The 25,097-nt window shown below is 43.8% G+C and overlaps 1 protein-coding gene across 1 annotated transcript; it reads right to left on the reverse strand.

Annotated features, from left to right (window-relative positions):
* Positions 1-234: 234 nt before the first annotated feature.
* On the reverse strand, positions 235-14,919 carry DUSP5 (dual specificity phosphatase 5). The gene is made up of 4 exons (XM_084634877.1): positions 14,219-14,919; positions 9,388-9,530; positions 5,800-6,019; positions 235-1,851 (listed from the first exon to the last, which is right to left on the reverse strand). Exons 1-4 carry the CDS (start codon positions 14,610-14,612, stop codon positions 1,451-1,453), a joined length of 1,158 nt encoding a protein of 385 aa, XP_084491003.1. The 5' UTR covers positions 14,613-14,919; the 3' UTR covers positions 235-1,450.
* Between the last annotated feature and the right edge of the window lie 10,178 nt (positions 14,920-25,097).

Raw genomic sequence — 25,097 nt, forward strand, 5'->3', positions numbered from 1 at the left:
TTCCCACAAACCACCTGGAAATAAGCCACCGTGTTTCAGGCTTCTTAAATAAATACATACTTTTGGGGTCTTCTGCAGGTAGCCCAGGTGCTTTTACTCTCTCCTCTTTCAATATATCTGCTTCGGGGTTCCCATGGCCCAAGACTGCTTTCACTACACTCTGTGGCACAAGCTGTTTATGAGCCTAATGGACTTGTTGCAAGTAAAGCAAGCAGAATTTTTTCAACAGTTTTTCTTTTATTTGACACTCCATAAAAACATTTCAGTTTTTCTTTCACATTCACAAGATCTTCAGGGAATTATTGCTATTTCCCATATAAAAAAACAAAGGTCAACGGACAAAGCAGCAGCACATACCGAACTCCCTGCAGACACAGAAACTCAACACAAAAGACAGTCAGTCCCCTTGTGAGAGACAATTTTATCAGAAGAAACATTAGGTGGGAGTGACCCTACATATGACAGCAAGCCATGTAACACTGAACAAGACCACTTTTCTCCACATAGTACGAACCAGTAACACTTTGAAGGGGTCAGAGGATGGGGCTGAGACTTTTAGTCTAAATTCCATCAATTACAGTTTCAATGGATGGAAGAGTAACTTTGAGGAGGGTTAGATAGATGTTCAAGTATTATAGGGCAGTTCTTAAATAACAGATGAGATATAGTAGCTCAGCAGGATAGCCTGATCACTTCATTTAAAGTCCCTGGTTCTCTGTGTTAGGTAAAAGCACATACAGTACAAAGGCAAATGCAGAAACACAGGAAACGCCACACCTAAATAGATCGATGGTCCATGTAATTAAATATCTTGTCACAGAGAGTGGCCCAATGCCTGATGCTTCTGAGAAAGGTGAAAACCCCCTGTAATGCCCCTGATTCTGCAATAATAAAATCACAAAGGGAAATTTCTTTCTAACCCCAGCTTCAGATCAGCTTAATCCCTGACGCATGAAAACAAACAACAAGAAAAAAGGCAAAACGAATATTAGAGTGCTTGCCTTCCCTGTCGTTTCAAGGATTGTGCTTTTCATTTGACTTGATCTTTCCTGATACAGTTGTTTATTGCTTACCCTTTAAACAAGGCTGTTACAATTTTTCAAAGAGACAGGAACTGAGAGACAGTTGTATGGGTCTGACCCGTTTACGTGGAAGGGGTTCCATTGTTCCCTAGGGGACTGGAAGTACAGTAGTGGTTGCACTCTATTAAAAACTTAGAAAAGCAGTGTTGTTTTGTTTTTAAAGAGGACATTAAATCTTTAGAAAGCCAGCCCTGTGTACATCACTTTTGTTGGTAGTCAGTGTCCATATACACAAGTTTTCACCCACTATGACTATTCTGTTTTGGAATAAATCAGTGAGGCCTTCTGTATTGCACGTTCATGAAATGTTCTTATTGGAATCACAGTTGGTAACAAAGGAACATATTATTTCTAATTTCCAATAGAGCTTAGCATGATGAAGATGCAGTAATAGGACTAAGTTTTAGCTGATGGACAGGAGAACGAATGGGCACAGAACTCAAGACTGAGGTAGGAAATGTGTAACATGAGCCTTCAAAGTTTTTGCTTAAAGTCAGTTCTTCTGCAAAAAAAGACACAGCTTCTCTTTTGCATGAGGCAACAGGGGGACTAGGAGTGGAAGACAGGATCTCTGACTCATACTGTAGTAATTGGCCCATGAAACCAAAATTTGGTGAGATCAGACTCCTACGTTGTTTGATGTAATCAAATGCCTCCTCCAGGCGGAACTTTTTCGTTTTCATGAGATAAGCCATGCAGATGGTGGGGGAGCGTGAAATTCCGGCTTCACAGTGCACCAGGATTTTGCCTCCAGCTCGCCTCACGCAGTCTGGAAAGAAATAATTCATTACAGACATTAGTTCTCATTACGGACAAGAAGGATGCTGCAGTTCTCATTTCAAGGGACACTGAAAACAAAATGCATCATCTAGAAGAAGCCACATGTCCAGTCATCCAGGAGGAGGGTGAGTCCCCCTCTTATTTGATACACAAACAATTCATGATCAAGCAGAGATTAAAACAACAAGCAGAGATGGGTCTGAGTCAAAATACAGATTGGGATCTGCTTAAGAGCCGTCCCTTTGGCCCAAGCTCTAATTTTAAGAAGGCTTTTCCCCTTCTCTTCCGCAAAAAAATTAAATTATCTTTTCCTACAAAGACAAGGTGGAAAGTATCAGCAATTCCACAGCAATCAGAATGCTGTATTCGTTCAGCTTTGTGGGACAGAGTTTGGTACCCAACAGGCACTTGTATGATGCTGCCCTTGCAGCTAGCGTAACATTTTCTTTGTTAGTGCTCAAAGTCATCAATGCACGGGCCCAGTTCCGCTGTCCTAACCCCGAGAAAGCTGCAGTCATGCTCAGCAGGAGTTTCACTTGGGATAGGACTTCAGAATTGAGTTTGATTGGGTAAGTTCACCTGGGCAACTAGCGTTTTCAGAAACGATGAACCTGAACCTCACTTGGTTCTGAGACACAACATTACGCGTATTTGCCCTCATTTGACAGCTGTGTTGCAAAAATACCCCCAAAACACCAACCTACAAACCCACGTTAAATGGTCCCAAACTGGAAAATAGAAAGTTATTGGGTTTGCACTGGGCAAGTATCTCAACCCATCTTCGAAAGTCTCTCAGGGAGCTGTCGACCGCAGTGGGTGAAGATACAGAACTGAGGGTTCATCAACACAGCAAAAATGACTGTTATAACACAAAACTAGAGGAGAAATACAGCACCATAACAGAGCATGCACCTGTTTGCTGGCAGGGCAGAACTGCTGTATAATATGGCTGGGTCACTGCTATGTTATAGCAAGGTCTCTCAGCATTGCTGAGATAGGCTCTTAGCCAATGTGAAATACCATCTCTGTTCCCTTACCCGGATCTTTTTGGTACGCCGCCCCCTCTCCCCACACACACACACACTTACAGTTGTATGGGGATGCCAAGCTTGATTCCTGCGGCTTCCACCACAAAGTGCATAATAAATAGTATAAAGTCTCTAATTATAGCCCAGTTAAAGGATACTTGGACTTAAGTCAGGCTATAAATGGCTTGTGCAAACTACCATTTTCCACATCAGGAGGCATGGAGGTTACTCACACAACACAATTATTGTTATTAGATTAAAGAAAAATGCTTAAAATAAGCTCCTTCCATAAAAATCTAGTTTGAAAATAGAAATTCTCTGGTCAGGCTGGCTTGAGAAATATGTTCCCGAGTTTACTGAGAAATGGAACATGAGCGTGTGCTCTATACATAACCCTGAAACAACATAAAAAGCTGAACACGTTATCGTTTTCCTTTCCCCTTTTGTCATCTGATGAAGGACGAAATCCTCGGCAGTTGGTTAAATTTAGTTGTTGTACAAAATAATCTGTGTGTGTGAACCGCTACAGAAATCTACAGTTCCCACTACGTTAGAAATAAAAAGGAAAACCAAAAGTTAAGCCATCCTCAAAGTGTTTGGCGAGTTCTAAGTGACTAAACTTCTACCAGAAGAGGGGGAAAATCATACTAAAAAATCCCTACTGATTGTGGTGCACTGGAGTTTCCCCTTAAAAATGTAAAAAGCCCCATAAGTCATCAGCACCAGAAAGCAATTAGAGGCTAGAAATATATGTTACAACCTGCAAGCTACCCCTCTCTTTTTAAGAGTCCGCTGAATCTGAATGACCCAACTAAACCACCAGCAACAGACAGGCAGAAAAAAAGAGAGACTTCATAATTAACTTTGTGATTCCTCTCTGTTTTCCTTTCAAATGTTATTGATAGCACAAGTCTCCACCCACAAGTCTACGCCCATCGACTCTGTGTTTTACATTGTGGCTTCCTTCTGTAGTGCTCCACAGAGTTAATTGCCATGCCATTAACCCTATCTAGGTCTGTCCAATATCCTGGGGGTGAGAGGGGAGGACTGGATCTTTCGGAAGGCCTCCCAATTTGATGCAAGACAGGGTTATTTAAAAGCAAAAGTTAAAGGGTGTGTCTACAGAGAGACAAAAAACCCTTAGCTGGCCTTGGTCAGCTGACTTGGGCTCACAGTCAACGCTGAAAAAATGCTGTTTAGATGCTCCCCCCGCCCAGGGTCCCAGAGCTCAGGCCCCGGCCCACGCCCAAAAGTCAACACAGTAATTTTCCCCCATGCCGTCCATGCCCGGTGAGCCCAAGCCAGCTGAGCCAGGCCTACCGCATGTGGGACACGGATCTTTTCTCCCTGTGCAGACATACCCTAAGTTACTAAGCACTTGTCTACACGTAAAATGCTCTAGCGGCACCAGTGCGTCAATGCAGCTGTGCCACTGTAGCACATCAGTGTAGACGCTGCCTACTCTGATGGAAAGGGTTCTCCCATTGGCATAGGCAATCCACCTCCCCGAAAGGCAGTAGCTAGGTCAATGGAAGAATTCCTCAGTCGACCTAGTGTTATCGGCACCGGGACTTAGGTCGGCTTAATGCCACCTCTCAGGGGTGTGGATTTCTCACCCTCCTGACTGAGATAGTTGATAGACCTAATTTTCTCATGTAGACTTGGCTTTAGTAATCAAAATGATTTAAAGGACAAAGCAAGGCCAAAATGGCTCTGCAATAATGTGGACGTGCTGTGTTTGTACAGCACCTGCCACAATGGGGTTCTGGTCCATGACTGGGACTCCTAGGCACTGCTGCAATACAAACAAATAAATAAATAAGCTAACCCTGCATTCACTAGGAATCATGGGCCTTATCCAAAGGCCAAGGAAGTCAGTGGGAGTCTTTCCATTAACATCAATAGGCTTTGTACAAGGCCCGATGTGCAGAAGACACCCCCATACGAAAGCTAGAAGAAAGACCATCGTCTTTGGAAACATTCCTTTATTGGGCTGAAATTACATGTGTGTTTGCTACAGTCTTACAGACACCGAATTATATAATATAACATGAGTTATATATATATATATATAACTCATATAATTATCTCCAGCACCATCCCATTGCCCCTGCCCTACGCATGCCCGTGGTCTGTGCAACTTGATACCACTGAGTTGCTTTGTCCCGTCTTCCCCCTACAAAGCCAAATGTAAATCATATTTATCCTCAAATTCTGCTCTCTACACAAATCTGGAAGAGAGACCTGGAAAGAAACTATGCTCCCAGTCCACATTTTCCGTATTTGCCTGCTTTTAATTCATCTGATGATGAGAAAAAAATATCAGTCTAATTTTATACATGATTAAAATAAGCTTGGGCATTTGCAATGACATCTGGGAATGCATGAAAATAATTTGTGCTTTCCCTTTTCTAGGAATGTGTGTAAATTAGTTGCTGCATTTAGCTAGAAGAGATTTTTTCAAAATGGAATCTCATTTAAAAGAAAGAATGGTTAAATGCAGTTTTCCCTTTCAAAAGTTAATTTGTATGCCAATTCCATATGGATTTTGCACATAGATCTAGATTTAGTATTTAAACAGCAATTTTCATATTCAGACACAGATATAGATCTAGTTTTTAGGTGTGTTGTCTAGTGGTTAGGACAAGAGAAGGTGATCAGATTGCTGGGTACTTTACCACTGATTTATCATGAAACCTTAAACAAAATCCTTAACCACTCCATATGTCAATTTGCCCTTAAGTAAAATCAGTATAATACTTGACCGCATCATGGGCCTCTCATGATTTGAAAAGCGCTTTGAGTTCCTTGGCTGAAAGGTGCTATAGAAGTATAGAGTATTTGAGATTTTTTAAAATTCATTGACTCTTCAATCTTTTTTAAAGATACAGTAGAATAGCTATACCTACCAATGAAATCTATGGCTTCCTGGAAGTGAGAGCTGATGTCTGCCATGTGACTGTCCTCCACTGGGATCCATTTATAACAATATTGCTCTTTAAAGGACTCTGAACCTTTCCTGGAGACATTGAGCAAGGCTGTGATGTGCAGGTTGGCTAGGAACTCACACTTGGAAGCATGGTAGGCACTGCCAAGGTAAAGGAAAGGCAGGATTTCAACTGGACCACCCTAGAAGTTAAAGATAAAAATATGTTATTTTGCTTTTTCCCACCACCCCAAAGTGAGCTTTGTCTTACGTTATGGCAGAATCATTGAACAGAGAAATTCAGCAGAGCCAGCGTGGGTGCTGACTCCCTGTCTGGTGGTTTTAGATCCTGACCAGTGAATCATTGTAATGGCAGAGCCCACACAGAAAAAGGCTTTCATTTTCTTGTCCATCCACAGCTGAGGTCCGAAACCAGTTCCAGCCCACTCACACACATGATGTTTCCTGCTTTCTTTAAAGTGCTATGCTTCCCCTTAGAACTCACCCAAAGTGCTTTCATATGTGAAGCTAATTTCCCTGGAGAGTTTGCGGAGACAAAAAGGGTGCCATTTCAAAGCAGTGCACAAAGGTGCACACAGAAAACCAGTTTGTGCGATCAGTGCAGGGCTTGGAACCCACGCACACCAAGTATGTTAACAAGAAACCTCACAGTACCCAATTTGTAACCAAGAAAAAAAACCAAAAAACAACCCAACCCACCCACCCCCCCCACACACACACACTAGACTTCCGAATGCCTAGATGTGTGTGTTTATTGTATGGCTGCTTTGAAAGCAAACCTGAAAACATAAATGGATTGAAGAGTAAAGCACCTTTTTCACCCACACCTAAGAGAGACTTGCACAGTGACAGCTGGTGTCTGTTTGCAGAGCCTCCCCCGACCTCAGTGACAAAGCTTAGCTGCCTCCATTTCCTGCATGCCTAACAGCAGTAACATGGAGGCACAGAACTCTGCCACGTCATATGCACCGCACACTCACTGCTGCTGCTCTGGGCCACCCACAGCTTTCTGCCACCAGAGATGTAATTTCTGTTCCTTCTTCCACGAAAGGAAGTAAATAGTAGATGCGGGGGAAGGGGGGAAGAAAGGGAACAAAACCCAAAACACAGCCTAACAGAGAAGCATTTCAAAGACTCGGCAGGTAACTTTCCCATGGTGCGCTCACTGCACAGGACCTAGGCTGAGCGGCACTGCCTTCATTTGCAGTACGCTGAATACCTGCCTTAGTCTGGCTATTAATGCCGTTATTCAGCACATGCTGGGAAAGCGGCTGGAATGTGAGTGTTTTCCCTTTGCAGGTCACCTCGAGACACCCCCCAAAAGAGTGCCTTTTAGTCAATGTTTTGTTCAGCGGTAAAAAGGAATGAACATTCTCAGCCTGCTCAGGACAAAACCGGCCTCCAGGTTCAAGAAACAGAACACTACTGAACAAAATCAGCTCGACCCCAGACTGAGAGCTGTAATCAGAAGTGTTCCCCTGGGTGTGTTTGTTGGTGTGAGGATTTCCCCAGTGGAAATCCCACAAAGAGGAAGTACCACAGAGAAATTGATCTTCTAAACAATATACTATTCACAGAACCTAGTCCTCCCACTCTCACTCTTAAGAAGCCGTAGTGCATCAGACCAAAGGTCCCTCTAGCCCAGTATCTTGTCTTCCGACAGTGGCCAATGCCAGGTGCCCCCAGAGGGAATGAACAGAACAGGTAATCATCAAGTGATCCATCCCCTGTCGCCCATTCCCAGCTTCTAGCATATGAATAGCCCCAGTAATTTCAACTGGGCTACTAGGGGTCCCAATCCAACAAGATGCAGGGCACCCGCAGGTCCCTTTGGTGTCTTGTTCCTGTTAAAATGAATCTGCATCTGTTGCGGATTGCAGGAGTGGTTCCTTGCATGTCATCCAGGGCAGTAGCTCTCAACCTTTCCAGGCTACTCTACCCCTTTCAGGAGTCTGATTTGTCTTGTGTACCCCCAAGTTTCACCTGAAAAACTACTTGCTTATAAAATCACACATAAAAATACAAAAGTGTCACAGCGCACTATTACTGAAAAGTTGCTTACTTTCTCATTTTTACCATAGATTTACAAAATTAATCAACTGGAATATAAATATCGTACTTACATTTCAGAGCAGTATAAACAAATCATTGTCTGTATGAAATTTTAGTTTGTACTGACTTCACTATGTAGCCTGTTCTAAAACTAGGCAAATATCCAGATGAATTGATGTACCCCCTGGAAGACCCCGGTGTACCCGCCGGGGTATGTGTACCCCTAGTTGAGAACCACTGATACAGGGGACTGAAAAGCATTGGAGATCAAAGGTAGATAGATGCATAAGTCCTTAATGGCTGATGATACATGTGGCGGTTCTTTTCCTGTCCTTGCTTTAAGATTTAAGTCCCCTAGAGTGACATTTGTTGCTTAAGGATTTTGAAAAGGAAAGTCTCCTTTTGCCGACTGTGACGTACTTGCTAGTGTAATGAGAAAGTCAACAAAATATAATATTTGCGCTAGCTGCGTTGGTTTGTGGTTTTCCTTCTTTTGAAAACACTAGTACAAGGGTACTACTGAGCAGTATTTGGAACAGCTCTTTACTCGACATGTGGATTGCCGATTCACACTACAATGGCTTTTTTACTAGCACCCAGGTTTGTTTGCATCAGTAGTAGTATGCAGATATTTCACAAGGTAGATCGATAACAGATGCAGCTATCACTTGTGATCTACTTTGGGGCTTTAATTCAAGAGGCATCATGATTCCTTTGGCTGGCAGTACCTCCAGAGGAGTGGCCAAAGTTTCTCAGATCAAGATTTGGTTATTTCTCAGTGGGGGGGGGGGGGGGGGGAAGAGGAAGAATCAGATATTTACAAATATTATTGTCCCAAGATACCACAAAGACTATCTTGCACATCTGGAATTATGGATTTTTTAAAAGTAAGACAGATGGTATTTTGCTTTTTTTCCTATTTCTTGGGATAAGTGAAAGCTCTCTCTGTGGGCTTAATCCTGTACCACGGAAGTTAATGGGAGCAGAAGCTGGCTCTGTGAAAATATTACGTATCACACATATATGTATATTTGATATCATAAATAGTTAGATTCTAAGGTAACTAAATTGTAAGTTTTTTCCAACTTTTTTTTTTTTTGCATAAATTGGAGGCGTTGCAAAAAGAGGACAGAGGATTCCCTACTGCCTTTCCCTTTAAATCCCTAAGAAATAACCTACAACTAATCTGAACCTCAGAAGTGCAGCAAATGCTATGTTCTCCTTATCCCTGTTTCCCTTCCCCTACAGCATTTGTCAGATCATTTTGAATGTGTTTGCTCTGTTAAATGGTATTTGCTGGCTCCAGTCCTGGTCTCAAGCCCTCAGCACTTAAGACCCCAGGAAAACAGGAAAAACCACAGACCCATTCTTTGACAGCTTAATTGAAGCACCAGATGAAAATAACAGAGTGAATAGTCAATTATAACAGGAAGCCCTGGAAAATGTCTATGTGGGGGAGGGGACAGGGAGAATTATTTACAGCTTCCCCTAAACACACCTGATCATAAGCCGGTTTGTGGTTGGTGCTCTGCTTCTCACAGTGGCTGTTGAGGTTTCTCTCCATTTCATTTCTCTCTGGGGAAATGGGTTTTACATCTACACAGCACTCAGGATATTGAGAGTAAAAGGTTTCATATCCCCCTAGGAAAAAACAGAGAGAGAAATATGAATTTTCAGGTTTCTGAAAATTTAGTTAATTAAGCTAGCTCAGAAGTTAAGCTTCCAATAAATCAGAATACTGCATAATAAATGACCACTCCCATGGGGTGTTCAATAACAAAGAAAGTTCCATTCAGTCAAAGAGTTTGTTTAAAAAGGCTTTGTGCTCTCAAAGAAAAACTGCACTATAGCTAACAATTATTAACTTGCTAAAAAGCTGATGGATACAGATTAAAACGGTTTGTGAATGTAAATCTGTTGAATCTGGCAAATATTAACTTCATGAGGACTAACCATTTAATGTATTTTATAAATTATCAGAATTTCTAGCACTTGAGACAGAAAAGGAGATTGCTAGCTACAGTTTTCATCCTCTTAATATCAATTATTACTCTATGCAGTGTGCCAACATAAATAACATAAATGAATTCCATATATTTGCATTTTTATATGAGTATAAACATATAGGAGGTGTTTGCACTGTGATGATTAATTACACAATCACAAGGGATTGAAAGTTAATGAAGATGTTTGGAATGAAATCGATCCATTAAATAACAGCCATAAAACTTAATGAAATCCTGGGATAGCCTTTGACAACTGGATAGCCTCACATGAGCTATTCTGCACCGTTTAAGTACAGTGTTATATTCACTGCGTTGCTAATGAAAAGGAATTAATCCTATTATTACATTGTAACTCAAAGTTTGTCATTAGCTAAACTGACATCTATTTCACCACTGTGAATATTCTGCACGTCACTTTCAAGCGTGAATGTGAACAGTTGGAACAGAAACCATTTAAAAGCCATTTTTTGTACTTTATTAATTGCACCTTTTAGTGAGTTTCCAGTAAAAGAAAAAAGGAAGAATAAGTCTTAACAGTAAATTTAATAATCCTCAGGAGTGTGGCCCTTAAGTAAATAAGGCCCCCAGACCAAATAAATGCAAGATATGCTTAGCTGACTTGCAACCGTTTATTACTACTATACACGATGTCAGTGCAGGGTACCACATTAATGGAATTCCTCAAGAACAAACAGAAGTGCTAAAGTTTTGAACGACTGCATAAGTAATATGGATGTATTCGCATGGTACAGTCATGCTGACATTTTAACCTGTGTCTCAGATGTCTAATAAAAAGGACATATGCTGAAATTCATGTTGCTCTTAATAACACGGGTGCTGGAGTTGCAATATTTTTTCTATTTTCTTCAATGGGCTTTAGATCAGGCCCTAGAAGAATAGTAATCCCATCCATTCATAATTCAGAAGTATACCTTTCCACCTACTGCAAGACAGTGCAACCCTTTGCCAGTGAGCACACAGTGAAAGTCACTAGGTCAGGAGGCAAATTAATAAATAAAATACAGGGCTTTAAAGGGGCTAATAAAACAATATCCAGGGCAAATAGTGTTGGCTCTTTAGGTAAGTATTACAAGCCCTCAAACTCACCCACAACCATGCCTTGAAATTGCCTCTCAAACCCCCTGCCTCTCAAAACAACCCATACGCCGGGCAAGGTTTTGATCAGTCTTCCTGATGGCCTTGCGTAGGAAGAATCTATGTTATTTATATATTTAACCATGATATCTATTTATGACCCATATTGTTGTTTTTCCTCTTGAATAAGCATAGAAATCCACCCAAGAGAAATCTAGATATGTTTTCAACAGAGACACAGATTTCTCTTGGGCAGATTGTGGGTGCAGCCGGCAAATGGTTAATTGCAAGCCTTGGGGATCAAGATATTTGCAGACCATTCTTAAAATGAGTCATCCTCTCCCCCCCTCCCCAAACCTAACTTCCTTGAGGTCATTTCTGCAAATACTACATTGCTCATCATATTGAAGCACAGTACACATCTCTATTTTCATCAATCATTAACGTAATTCTTGTTATATGAAGCTAGTACCACTACCCAGTGGTAAGTGATTTATTGTTTTACCTTTCCATGACCCCCGCCCCCCCAGAAACTGCTCCTCCACACATGGAAGATCTGACACATTGAACTCCTAGAGCTAAACAAGTAAGGGAGGCTTACAAAAAACCCACCCAAACAGGCATGACGCTACTCAGTACTAAAAGCAATTCCCTATAGAATTGTACAGGGCACTGATTAGCTGACAAGAGTCTGACTCATGCCTCAATCGCATCATAACTCCCTGGTTAAGACCCCAATTAGCCACACTTTCCCCAGTGCCCCCTCTCTTCATGCCACCCCCTTGAATGGTAAACAAGGATGACAGGGAGAAAGGTTAAGAACGGTCTCTGGTCTCTCTTATGGCTCTTCGCATTTATGTCCTCACACTACAGTCAGATGATTTTTAACACAGTTCAAAATACAGACAGGCTTTAGGACAGCCTGCCTACCAAAGCCAGCTACAGCTTCCAGGAAAAAAACCCCTCCAACAATCAACAGGATGATCCATTTCACATACCTGGGGTTAGGCAGCAATGTTAATGTTACTGAAAACAAAATTAAACTGTTTTCTGACCAGTGATCAGAGAGTTTCAAAAGTGATTCTTATTTCCCCCTGGCATTTCGGAAGAAGGCATCTTCGAGAACCACCATGACTTCTAAGGGTCTGTCTCCCTACTGAGTCAGCCTAGCTGCCCACTGAGTCAGCCTGGCTTGTTTCAAACCGCACCATTTCCTAAATGCTGCTACATATTTTATGTTCCTGCGTGGTGGACTCAAGCTTCCAGTGTGTTTACTGGAAATGAAACAGGGTTGAGGGGGAAAGAGGAAGAGAGTCTGTAGTTTTACTAATTAAGGGAAAGTACTTCTACACTGAGTGGATAGAAAACATTTTGCAATAAAACCCCTACATTTCACTCTTCCTCAGATATATTACATATCCCACAAACACAACTTCAAAGGGAGGGGCAGTGCATTAGGAGGGAAAAGATGGTCTCGTGGTTAAAACACAAGACTGAGAATCAGAAGATCTTGCTCTTTTCCCAGCTTTTCCTGAGTGACCTTGGACAAGTCACTTAACCTCTACCTCACAGGGGTGTTGAAAAGCTTAACATGGCATTCGGAAAATGCTTTGAGCTCACCCAAGGGAAGAGGATATAATATTACTACATATTCCCATCTCCGGTACAAGGGCCTTCCTTCAGCCTCGTACCACGGAATATATGCCTGTATCTCATGCAACTACACTCCTCTCTGTTGTGTTGTTCCTTATATGACGCACAAATTGCAATGAGACTATGTGAACAGAAGAGCTGACCAGATTACCCTGTGGTCACTAAAAGATTACACTTCATGCTTATCAATGGGTTTGTAATTCACACAGACACCTATGATTTAAAACTTATCCGCTCCTCACTTACAAATGCCCTAGTTTCCCAGCATTTGCTGCAATCATTTATTTGTTTATTGGGAGGGATTGGAAGCCTTTTTCTTTGTTTTAAATTTCTACTTTACATTTTAAAATCCTTTCAGGAATAAAATCTTCTGCTGTTTTCTGGAATAGAAAACTGCAGTTTAAGAGCTGCAAAACCACAAGATGAAGTGTTACTGGAAAAGTATGGAACAGGGCTTCTGTTTCTTTACAGGGATCCCTCCCTCCCCTTTACTAACAGCATTGAGAAGAGCACAGGCAGACAGGATTTTTGAAAAAGGGAATGAAAAAGCAAGGATAAAAAAAGACAAAAGCGTTAGGAGGAGAAATGAAGGAGAAGGGTGAGCAGGGCGGACAGAAGAAAGGGCTGAGTGCTCATTTTTATTGTTTTATGACCCATGCATGACACAAAAGACAAACAAAAAGGAGCAATGAAAATGCTATAAATAGTCATTGGGAGTACTGTATTGGTGACATCAGCCACAGGATTCTCACGCTGGGGCAATACTGCGGGCCCCAGGGAAGTCTTTATAGCACCGTTCTTCACAGATTACTTAGGTGTTCTCTGCTCTGCTGAACCCGGGAACAGACTACTTGGGGTTTGGGTTTTCAGTTACACGCAGGACTGAAATAATGTCTGACTGAGATAATTTCCACCATTGTAGAGGATTTCAGACACTCGGCAACACTGCCAAGCGAAATAATCCATTGTTCCCTTTTGATAGAAAGAGGAATTCATCACTGAAATAGGGCATGCAGGTTGGAAACAGCCCAGCATACTCTTACCTGTGTGACTCATTAACCCTGCAGATCGCTCAAATTCATATCCATGCTGAAGCCACCTCGTTCCATGGTAATGACCCCCCTCCCCACCCACCCACCCACACACACACACACGGTTCTTATTCCTCAAAAGGTGGCTTCGGCCACCCTAACATCAGCCCCTTAACTCACGTCTAGTTAGGGACAGACAGGCCGGGGTCTACCAGGGGGTGATTTGCAGGGCGGGGAAAATAAATGAAATGAAACTTCCGCGTGACCTCCCGTGTGTCAAATATTGCTCGTGCCCCCAGCCCAGGGGTGGATGCTGCGTATGTTGCTCTGCGGGGACCGCCGCTGTTACCTGGCTCCACTGGCCGGAGGCTTTTGTCGGATTTCGTCGCTAGAGAAATACCAGAGCGGGGCCGCTTTCCCTCCCTCCCCCTGCACTGCGCTCTCATCTCTCCCCTCCCCTCCCTTGTTTTCTATTCTACCCACCTCCCCCTACCTTCCTACGCCCCGATTCTCCCCCAGTTCCCCGGCCCACCGCCCCGCTGACCTTTCAGGAAGCAGACCCTGGCCCCGGCCTCCGGCAGGCTGGACAGCAGGGCGTTGAGGACGATCTGCGCCGTGCTCTCCTTCTTCAGCTTCTGCCAGTGCCCGGTGCCTTGATCCAGGACGACCACCGCCGCCAGCCGCGCCGCGGCCGCCCCTTCCCCCGGCAGCAGCAGCCGGGTGCGGGCCGCCTCGTCCGGCACCACGAAGTTGAGGGGCACGGGCCCGCCGCGGGCCCGGCGCATCACGACCGAATTGAGGTTGACATTGAGCGCTCCCCGCAGGCGGGAGGCCGAGTAGGACAGGTAGGGTCTGCAGTCCAGCACCAGGCAGCGGGAGGGCTCCTTCCGCAGGAGCTTCCGGAGCTGGCGGCAGTCGAGGGCCGCCACCTTCTTCATCGCGGTCTCCGGCCGCAGCCCCCCTGGGCTGAGCAGAGCCTCTCCTCGAGCGTCGCCAGCGGCGGATCAGGCTGCAATGAACTCAGGGGTGGTGGTGGGGGGGGGGTCTCGCTTTTGCGTGGCTTAAATTGAGGATGGGAAGAGAAGGGAGGGGGGTCCCCTCCGCTACAAGGGCCGGGGGCTTAAACGGGTTGGGCTCGAGCGGCTACAGCCGGTCCCCTGATCCCCCCTGCCTGCCGCTGCGGCGCGCCCGGCTCCGCCGTCGCATTTCCACCGGAGCAGCAGGGGATTCCGTTCGCCGGGGAGGAAATTTATCTGAATGGAACGCCGGCTCCTGACGGCACTGCCCATATAAGGAGAGTGACGCCACCAACGTTCTAAATATGGGCAACCCCCCCGCCCCCTCCACGCTGGGGCCACGGCCACTAAGGCGGGGGGCGGGGGAGGGAAGCGAGCCCCGCCCCCGTGAGCGGCGCCGGCGGGAAGGCAGAGGCGCTGCTCAGTAAAGAGTTAGTCAGAGCTGAGCAGAGGAAGTTGAAGAACGCCTCAGAAATTCTCCCGTCATCAGCCTCCTTCAACTCACTCATCACCGCGGGCCCCGCTGACTTAGTAATGAAAGCGAGGAAGCGGGATGGGGGGGCAGAAAGGGGAGGAAGGGGGGGGCAGAAAGGGGAGGAAGGGGGGGCGGGCGGAGGTTGCTCACCTTTCTTAGAATCTGGCCCAGGGAGAAGGGGGAGGCTGCAAAGGGCTGCAGCTACCTCAGGGGGCTGGTTTTAAAACCGTAGCTAGTCTTCTGATGAAAGACACCCACAGGGATGTAAATCGACAGCCGGGCCCTGGTTACAGACATCAGGGCCGAGCCCTAAAGCAGAGGCAAAACTGATCGAAACTGTGGCCAAGTGCAAATGCTAGGAGGGGTACGCTACCCCCGTGAGAAGAGCCGATTTGTCGGCCTGCACCCCGGGGGTTGCAGCAACAGTGGTGGCTAAAAGCAAGGCAGACCCCCAGTGTAGACAAGGCCTAGGATACAGCACAGTCTGAGACAAATGGCAAAACACAGGGTAACGATCAAGGAGAATTAGTGGTAGGATAGGTTTGCAACGGGGAGGAGGTGGTGGAGGGGTGGGTACGACGTGTGGAAATACGTCAACCTCACCCCTTTTTTGCTTATTACTCTTATTTATACCACGACTAGATTCTAGATTGTAAACTCTTTGAGGCAGGGGACTTATTTTACACTCTGCAAATCACCTAGTACACTTGTGGAGGCTATAAGAATCATTATGTACTTAGATCATACCCTCTGAGACAGTATGGGTGAGGAGTGTATCTAGCACAGTGGTTCTCAACCTATTTACCATTGGGGGCCACGTCCAATACCACCTCTATGGCCCCGAAGGAGGTCACATGGGCCACAGCTGTGTGCTGATTGGGCCACAGGTTGAGGACCACTGACTAGTACAATGGGACCCCAGATCCTGACTGGGACCTCTAGACACTACCCCAGTACAAATAATAACCACCACTTAGGGCATCTGATGTGCCATTTTACTTCATTGTACATATGTTTTTTGTAAGATGACCAAATGGGCACTGGCAATACCTGAAACAACCGATACACAAAAGCATACGCTCAGAACCAAACTACAGCAGCTGCTAAAGATGATACGGACACTAATTCAAAACATTATGTATGTATGTCATTATTTAGCTGATGCCTCAAAAGTGTTCCAGGCAGCTCACAGAACATACTGACGATGCCGTCCCTAACCCAAACTGCTTAAATTTTAAATAGATAAGAAATTATAATCTACCTTCATTTTTTCAAATACTACAAATATACCAAAGTACAAGATTCATCCTAACGAACAAAATAAGTAAAGAGGGTTATGATAAAGGGATAGGAGGGGAAGCGATATATCTGTCTCCAGGGGGACTGCATTAGTCATATACCTCTGAAAAGTCAGCCCAAATTGCTTTCAATTTTTCAGGCATTCTCCTATGGAATGCCAGTTGTTCATTAGCTGTGAGGTCAGCCACATCAGCAAGCCACGTATCAGTGGTTGGTGGGGATCAACTTTTCCATTGTGTAGGATTAATTTTTTAGTGACAAAAGCTGCACATTGGAACAACACTGCCAGGTATCCTCCAGGTATCAGGAATATATTCAGAATGAATCTTAGGGGGGAAGGCTCTAGTTGAGCCTCCAATATCAAATTGGTCCTTTGACCTACCTCATACCAGAAGTTCTTGATACATAGATAAGATAGATTTTATGAAGTAGACAGACAACGTGCAAAGAAAATGTTTGAGGTGGTGTTAGGTACATGCTATGATTATTTTTATAGTACCCTCTTCCCCTGCCTCTTGTAATCTCTCCACATGCCCCAGATGCCTCCATCCACCCTGACAGGTTTCAGAGTAGCAGCCGAGTTAGTCTGTAGTCACAAAAAGAAAAGGAGTACTAGTGGCACCTTAGAGACTAACCAATTTATTTGAGCATAAGCTTTCGTGAGCTACAGCTCACTTCATCGGCTGCATTCAGTGGAAAAGTACTCCTTTCCATCCACCCTGACATTCCCCAAAACAGCCAGCCTTATGATGAGACCAAAACAGCCAGTCAGGCGGTGCCGATGATGATGAAAGTCTCTGGTGAGTGGGTCGAGGCTACATGCCCCTGCTACCTCTAGCAGCTTGAATGTAGGCAGGCTTTGCATTCCCAAAGCACCTTCTACCCCACAGTCTCAAAGCCTCATCCCCAACCCTGAGGTAGGTAACTATTATCACCATTTTGCAGGTGGGGAATCTAACAGAGACGTGAAGTCTCAGGCACAGGAAGTCTAAGGCTCAGCGTGATCAGAACCCACATTTCCTACCTCCCAGCCCTGAGCTTTAGCCATGGACCACTCTTCCTCCCACTCAGGGAATCTCATCTGTAGAGAGTGGACTGTGGAAAGACTTCCCCCCTTAACATTTACTCCCCCTGACTGAAACAGTCAGTGGGTGTGAAGCTCGGAAGTTTGGAGACCAGGCAAGTGAACTCACCCTCTCCAACTAATCCTTCCTTATTCACATCCACAGAACACAATGGAAGAGGAAGAGAAGGATGCACAAAAGAAGATGCAAAGTTCCCCTGTCCAAGAAGCGGGGGAGGGGGAAAACCAGTCACACGTCTTCTCTTACTCTCAGGATGGAAGCACAAGAGAAAAGTTAGGGGATAGAGGAGGGAGCCTGACTGCCCCATTCCCCAGCCCACCCCAGCCATCTGACTAAGCCCATGGTTACTGTGTTAAATGACTGGGACTCTTTCCTATAACACCCCTCTCACATTTAGGAATACATCAGCAATACAGGACCTGATCCTGCAATTTATTGAGTGCATGGGGTTATCACGTAGGGACTGCAGGACTGAACCCAGACTGTTCTCAGTTTGGTGTGAGGCATTGGTGTGGTTCCTTTATTTTGCTATTAGCAGGTGCTCAAAGTGAGAAGAGAGAAGCAGGTTGGATTCTTGTAAAGGGAAGTGGTTGAGCAAGCCAAAAACCACCCTGGTTTAGGTAGGAAACTCCCCTCCCCCATTCTGCCTCCCTCCTGCACCTGCCATCATTACCTCCTGCTGCTGTGTTGTCTCTCCCCTCCTCCCCCTTGTTAATCTCTCTGGCTATTTCTTCCATTGTTCTGGGCTTTTTTATCAGCCCTCTGGGAGCAACTGGTCTCTTTCCTTTTATTTCAGACTATTTCCTTTACATTATTTCATTCTTTCCCCCACAATCCGAGACTCTTTGTTTCTCCTTGTTCTTGGGAAACAATGAGAAACTTTTCCTTTATATTTCAGAAACGCTGGCACTTGGCTCCTGCTAGAGAAAAGGGTCAGAACAAAGCTTAACTGTAAATACAGGTAAAAGCTCCCACACGTGCAATATCCAGGGTACACTGTTCAAGAATAAAATGCTGCCTCTTGAAAGACCTAGTGTGCCTTTATTAAGAATATAATTAAAAAACAGCTTTAAAAAGGCTTAGTCAAATAAATAAACACTGCTCCTTTGAGCTCTGCATATTTAAAGGGAAGAGATACGTGATCAGCCAGCTTTTCATGACCACCTGTTGTGTTTATTAGTATAATTATAGTGCATAAAGGCCCTATTGTGCTAGGTGCGGTACATGCCCATTGTAAGAGAATCTTTGCCTCAAAGAGCTTACAGGCTACATAGAGAAGACTGACAAAGGATGAGAGAAAGGAAGTGCTGTTAGCCCCATTTGAGAGATGGGGAACTGAGGCACAGAGAGTTTAAGTGACTTGTCTGTGGTTACACATAGAAATCTATGAGAGCTGGACCTAGATCTCGATTCTCAGTCCAGTGCATTTAACCACAAAATCATCCTTCCCAAAGCAAAGTCCTTAAGCTGCTCTACCCCAATTTGTGAAGCTAAATTTCAAATGTGAGAGAGACTCAAAATGAGGGACAAAACCGCAGAGCGGACAGCTTGACATTTCTTTTAAAGGCATATGAAGTTTTCTGTAATCTCCCTTTCTAAATTCAAAATTGCTGACGTCAAATACAGAGCAGCAAGCAGCGAGATGGCAGGTTTGTGTCCATGATGCTGGTAAACTGAGGTCTAGAAATGAAGGTAAATACATACCTGGGATTGAGAGATGGCTGGAAGACACCAAAAACAAAATTGGAGAGTTAAGAACACAGAGATTTGACAACTCTAATTCTCACTGTTCATAATCCTAATAAAACAGAGCAAATAATGAATTAATAATCCCTGCATTATAATTTCTCAGTCTGAATATAATAACACTGTCAAGGTCTGATTTTTTTTATTGCTATATGCAATCAAAGATAAATGCATTCCATTACAATCTCCCACCTCGCTTAACGGCACCGCCAATGTGATTCATTGTTGAATCTGACCCTCTTTTCAGGAAGGTGTTACTAATTTGAGGACTTGTAATTGCACATGCATTTGTGATAAACTGAGTTAGTTGATCTCTGAAAGCAACATATGTAGATTCCAGCAAATCTGCCATCGTAAATGGCTATTGCCAAGGAATTATGCAAAACTGAATTGTAAATTGTAAAATTAGGCACAACCAGCTGATGGAATTGGGGTTTTATTGTGGAATGAGTGTACCAGACTTGGAATCTATTCCCAGCTCTGTCACTAACTTGCTTGTTCACCTTGAGCAAGTCGTAACCATTCCGTGCCTCAGTTTCCCCACCCATTAATGGGGACAACAACCACCACTTTTCACAGTGCTTTGAGATCTGAGGATTGAAAATGTTTCTGATAACACAGATAGGGCTGGATTTTCAGAGGTGGTGAACACCTGCAGCTTCCACTGAGTCTAGTGGGAGTTGTGGGTGCTCAGAACTTTGCAAAAATCACGCCATAAGTGGTTTTATGCACCATAGGCCTGATTTTCATCTTGCTTATACCCACATAACTCTATTCATAGCTGTGTAGTAACTCCTGATTTACAGCAGTAGAAATGGAGAATCAGGCCACCTGTCTTAATTTAGAAGGCGCTTTTTTTCTATTACACCTGCTGGTAATTACTTCCACCTGTGGCTTTAAATTGAGAACAAATTTTATAATCAGTCATTCCAAATATATTTAGCAGTCAGAATAACTCCTGGGTCAGCTGCTCTGATACTTCACAGAGCATGGACCCTCGCTGTTTGTGTTAATGGAGTACCTTCTGAACATCTCTCCTGCCACTCATGAGTGCATAATCTCACCTGACTTCCTATTTCTGATCCCATAAAATCCCTCGTGCAACTACGGCAATTGTGTACATGGAGAAGTATTTGTATATTTTAGTTGTCTTCAATGTGGTATAAAGCCCTTTTGCTTTCTTCATTGACTCTTCAAATCCTATTGATTCTTTTCCTCTCTCTCTCTCTCTCTCTGCCCCTATTCCACAGCACATGTTATTCTTCCTTTTCGCCTGGATGTATTTCCCAGTATCTTAGTCCTCCTCTTCCCCCAGCACATGCTCCCCTTCTCCCTTACTCACCTGCCTGGTCTGCTTTATTCATACTTCCCTGGACATACAACCTGGCTGTCTCTTTCTAGTCTTCCCTGAACATTTGTCTGCTGCAGGTGGCCATAGTCCCTCTGAATAGTCTTTGTTTCCTCTCTATAGTGTAGTATATGATAGGGAGTTGGCAGATGACATTATTATAGTTTTACACGTTCTGTTTGACTGACTGCATAGGCAATTAGATCTTGGAGAAATGGTAGTATAGTGCAAGTTAGTGGGGGGACTGGGTTTTTTTGTTGCATTAGCTTTTAAGCAGAAATTAAGCAGACACTAAAGCTTGTTCTCTGTGCCTTGGTCTTTCTGACTCAATTGCTTCATCAGTGCCAACCTGTTGGCTACAGAATATAATTATGCAAGTTTAACGCACTGTACAGAATGTGTTCCGCATCCCTCTCGGTGCCTGATCCACAGAGAATGAATCTATCACAGTCCCTGCCTAAAGGAGCTAGCTCTTTAGCTCAAGATGGAGACTCTAATGGTTTTAGAGTAGCAGCCGTGTTAGTCTGTATCTGCAAAAAGAAAAGTCTCTAGGGTGCCACAAGTACTCCTTTTCTTTCTAATGGTTTTAGCTCTGTATGTCCCTGGTTCAATTCTCAGACAGGACCAAGTTGGTGGCGAGCAAACAAATACAGGAGTCAAAATATTGCATCCTCCTCTTGTAGTATCAGAGGCAGCTAGGCTGGCTCCCGCTCCTTGTTCTTAGGAGTTTTACAGATCCCCAGGCTTTGTACAGACAGAACAATATGACCAGCCAGCTTCCCACAAAGCGTTAGTGCGTTATAGACCACCATTTGAGACCTGCCATTTCTAGACCATCATGAGTTGAACTTTATACCATACAGCGCATCTTTGGAAAGACACTTTTTCCCCTAGATCTGCAAAAAGATCTAGGCCTTTTTCTACATTCTGTAATCTTGATTTCAGCAGCTATTTATGATCTTCTGCAGAACATATGACCCTTTCTTGGTAGATTATCCTTGTAATGTAATAAATTATAGAAAAACTCTACTAATAGAACCCATCAATTTCCAGGATGTAACTTACACTGAGTATAATTCCATTAGTGGAGTAGCTCTATTAATATTTCTAAGGTTTTTCCCGCAGTGACATTTTGAATTGTCTAGAAGGAGGAATCAAATCATCTGAATTTTAAAAGCATTTAGTTCCAAATAATCTCAAACACACATTTCTCATGAAGGGAAGGAAACTTATAAAAGAGTAGAAAATAATTTACATTCCTGAGCTTTCCTCATTTCTCCAAGGCTCCCACCTACTTAACCCCAGGTAAACTTTGTAGCAGCTTATGACATCCGGTGAAAGTACACTATAGCTTATTAAAATTTAAAGCCATTGCTCCAAGGGAAAACACTGAAAGCTATTTTATGGATTAGCCAGTGGTCAGGATGAGGCTTGTACTTTGTATCTTTTTGATACAACCAAGGGTCGGTTCTCGGGCCGGTTTTGTTCAATATCTTCATTAATGATCTGGAGGATGGTGTGGATTGCACCCTGCGCAAGTTTGCAGATGACACTAAACTGGGTGGAGAGGTAGATACGCTGGAGGGTAGGGATAGGATACAGAGGGCCCTAGACAAATTAGAGGACTGGGCCAAAAGAAATCTGATGAGGTTCAACAAGGACAAGTGCAGAGTCCTGCACTTAGGACGGAAGAATCCCATGACCGCTACAGACTAGGGACCAAATGGCTAGGCAGCAGTTCTGCAGAAAAGGACCTAAGGGTTACAGTGGATGAGAAGCTGGATATGAGTCAACAGTGTGCCCTTGTTGCCAAGAAGGCCAATGGCATTTTGGGATATATAAGTAGAGGCACTGCCAGCAGATCGAGGGACGTGATCATTCCCCTCTATTCGACATTGGTGAGGCCTCATCTGGAGTACTGTGTCCAGTTTTGGGCCCCACACTACAAGAAGGATGTGGAAAAATTGGAAAACGTCCAGCGGAGGGCAACAAAAATGATTAGGGGGCTGGACCATGACTTATGAGGAGAGGCTGAGAGAACTGGGATTGTTTAGTCTGCGGAAGAGAAGAATGAGGGGGGATTTGATAGCTGTTTTCAACTACCTGAAAGGGGATTCCAAAGAGGATGGATCTAGACTGTTCTCAGTGGTAGCAGATGACAGAATGAGGAGTAATGGTCTCAAGTTGCAGTGGGGGAGGTTTAGGTTAGATATTAGGAAAAACATTTTCACTGGGAGGGTGGTGAAACACTGGAATGCGTTACCTAGGGAGGTGGTGGAATCTTCTTCCTTAGAAGTTCTTAAGGTCAGGCTTGACAAAGCCCTGGCTGGGATGATTTAGTTGGGGATTGGTCCTGCTTTGAGCAGGGGGTTGGACTAGATGACCTCCTGAGGTCCCTTCCAACCCTGATATTCTATGATTCTATGATAGTATAGCCTGTTAGAACATCTTTATAAAATAAAAGTCGTCTCCCCCATGCAGTTTCAGCTAGTAATATTTTTCACTTTGTGCTCTCACTGCTGTGTGGTGCTAAGAAGTTTTGCATTCCACTCCAGAAGTGGCTACATTTCATTGATGAGTGAAGTAATCATAGTTGATGTAAAGCACTTAGAGATCCTTTAGACTAATGTGAATGTGCAAGGATAATAAAAGTAACTTACAATTTAAAAGATGATGAAGGGTAATTTAAAATTTGAAGGGTAACTTCTTAGGCATGTGTTTGGTTCACATATGTACTGTGGGAACAGAGGACACAACTAAGGGCTTGTCTATACAGAAATGTTTGACCAGTTATACTGGTGTAGTTAAATGAATATAGTTATACTAGAATAAATCCCCATGTGAACACACTTACTCCAGCATAAAACTAGCTTTTTTCAGTTTGGGTTACACACCTTTCCCAAGCAACATAGGTGAATTTAAAAATAATTTTAAAAATAGGCACTCCTATACCAGAATAAGAGTCTCCGTGAGGGGGGTCAGACTGATATAACTATACTGGTTTAAGTTCACACTGTAATATGTATTGGTATAACTCTTCTCCGGTAGACAAGCCCTTAAAAACCCACTTCTCTATTTCCCTAACTTCAAGTACATCGTATGCAACTTCTCTGCCTATAACTGAGGGTTTGGGAGCGGAAGGGAAATAAGGTGTCCCAAACCTGGCAGGGATTTCCAGATTTATTAAGAAATTTGCGGTCATAAAAAAAAACCCTCTTGAGTTTCTCAAATTCCATCTGGGAAATACCCCTGCGTATGTAAGAATGCTGCAGAGCTACCACAAGTTCTTCAGAAAAGGAAAGTGTTTAGCTCTGGGCAAATATTCGTAATGAACAATTTTTCCCATTAATTTCACTTTTGATTTCTGTTTCCAGGTTATCTGCAAACATGTGAAATTTCTATAAATCTGGCATCTTATATATCAGCAGTGTCTAGAGGAGGCAGCTGGCTGGCCCCCTCTTCTCATTCTAAACGGCTTTCATCACAGGCTTTGGGGTCCTGTAGAACCCGAAATATATTTTACACAAATATTTCAGCCTAGGGATTGTTCACAAATTATGGACATCCACTGTCACTATTATTCATAGTTTGTAAGCGGGGAGGGAAATCACATGGTATCATTTCTGCTCCCTGATTGGCTGTCTGAAGGTTTATAAGTGTGTCTGGGGAGGAAAGCTTCTGGCACAAATAGCAAGTGATGGTGTCAATGCACCAGGCCTGTCAGTGGCCTGAGAATATGGGCACTAGGCTTATGGGATTTGTCATGCTGACAAATATTGTCTCATTGTTTCCTTTGCGCACGCGCACACGCACACACACCTCTCATGGGTCTGTCCATCTCCTGCTGTCTCTTGTCTTATATTTTGATCATAATCTCTTTGGGACAGGGACTATCTTTTTCTTCTATATTTGTACAGCATCTAGCACAATGGGATCCTGGCACATGACTGGGACTTCTAAGTGCTACGCCAATACAAATAATATTCATGCAATGAATGGCCATTCTCCCAACATTTGTATGAACAAAAATCTATTCACAAGGAAAAGGGAACCAAAAAGGCAGTGGGAACACAGCTTAACTGGGGAGTGATTCAGCATTTGCCAAAATGTTTATGAAAGATTTCCCCCATTATTCCCTCTTCTCTAATGCTGCCTCACTTGAATATATCATCCTCCAAGCACAGCTTGTTGGTATTGTAGCTAACATGCTACATTGTCTGAAATTAGCTGTGATTTACAAGCTTTCAGTTTGCACTTCATACAGGAGCATTTCTATGCTCTTTGCACCACAGGCATTTCCAAAGGATATGTTCTATCTCACCCTGCCTTCGAGCCGGATGCAATGCGGGTGCTAGAAACACAGTCTGGGATGTGGGGGTGAAGAGATACTCTATAGTCCGCCATTCCCAAGGCTCTACTCACTCAGAAGTGTGTGTCACAGATGTGCCTATTTC

The sequence above is a fragment of the Lepidochelys olivacea genome (genome assembly GCF_965140295.1).
Source record: "Lepidochelys olivacea isolate rLepOli2 genome assembly, chromosome: 7".
Taxonomy (NCBI): Eukaryota; Metazoa; Chordata; order Testudines; family Cheloniidae; genus Lepidochelys; species Lepidochelys olivacea.

What these genes read in the sequence shown, in the direction of transcription:
- DUSP5 (XM_084634877.1), bottom strand. Translation starts at nt 14,612, where the DNA reads ATGAAGAAGGTGGCGGCCCTCGACTGCCGCCAGCTCCGGAAGCTCCTG. An exon ending in CAGGGTCTGCTTCCTGAAAG is followed by an intron (nt 9,531 to 14,218) that starts GTCAGCGGGGCG and finishes GTTTTTTCCTAG; the next exon opens with GGGGATATGAAACCTTTTAC. An exon ending in GGAAGCCATAGATTTCATTG is followed by an intron (nt 1,852 to 5,799) that starts GTAGGTATAGCT and finishes ATTTCTTTCCAG; the next exon opens with ACTGCGTGAGGCGAGCTGGA.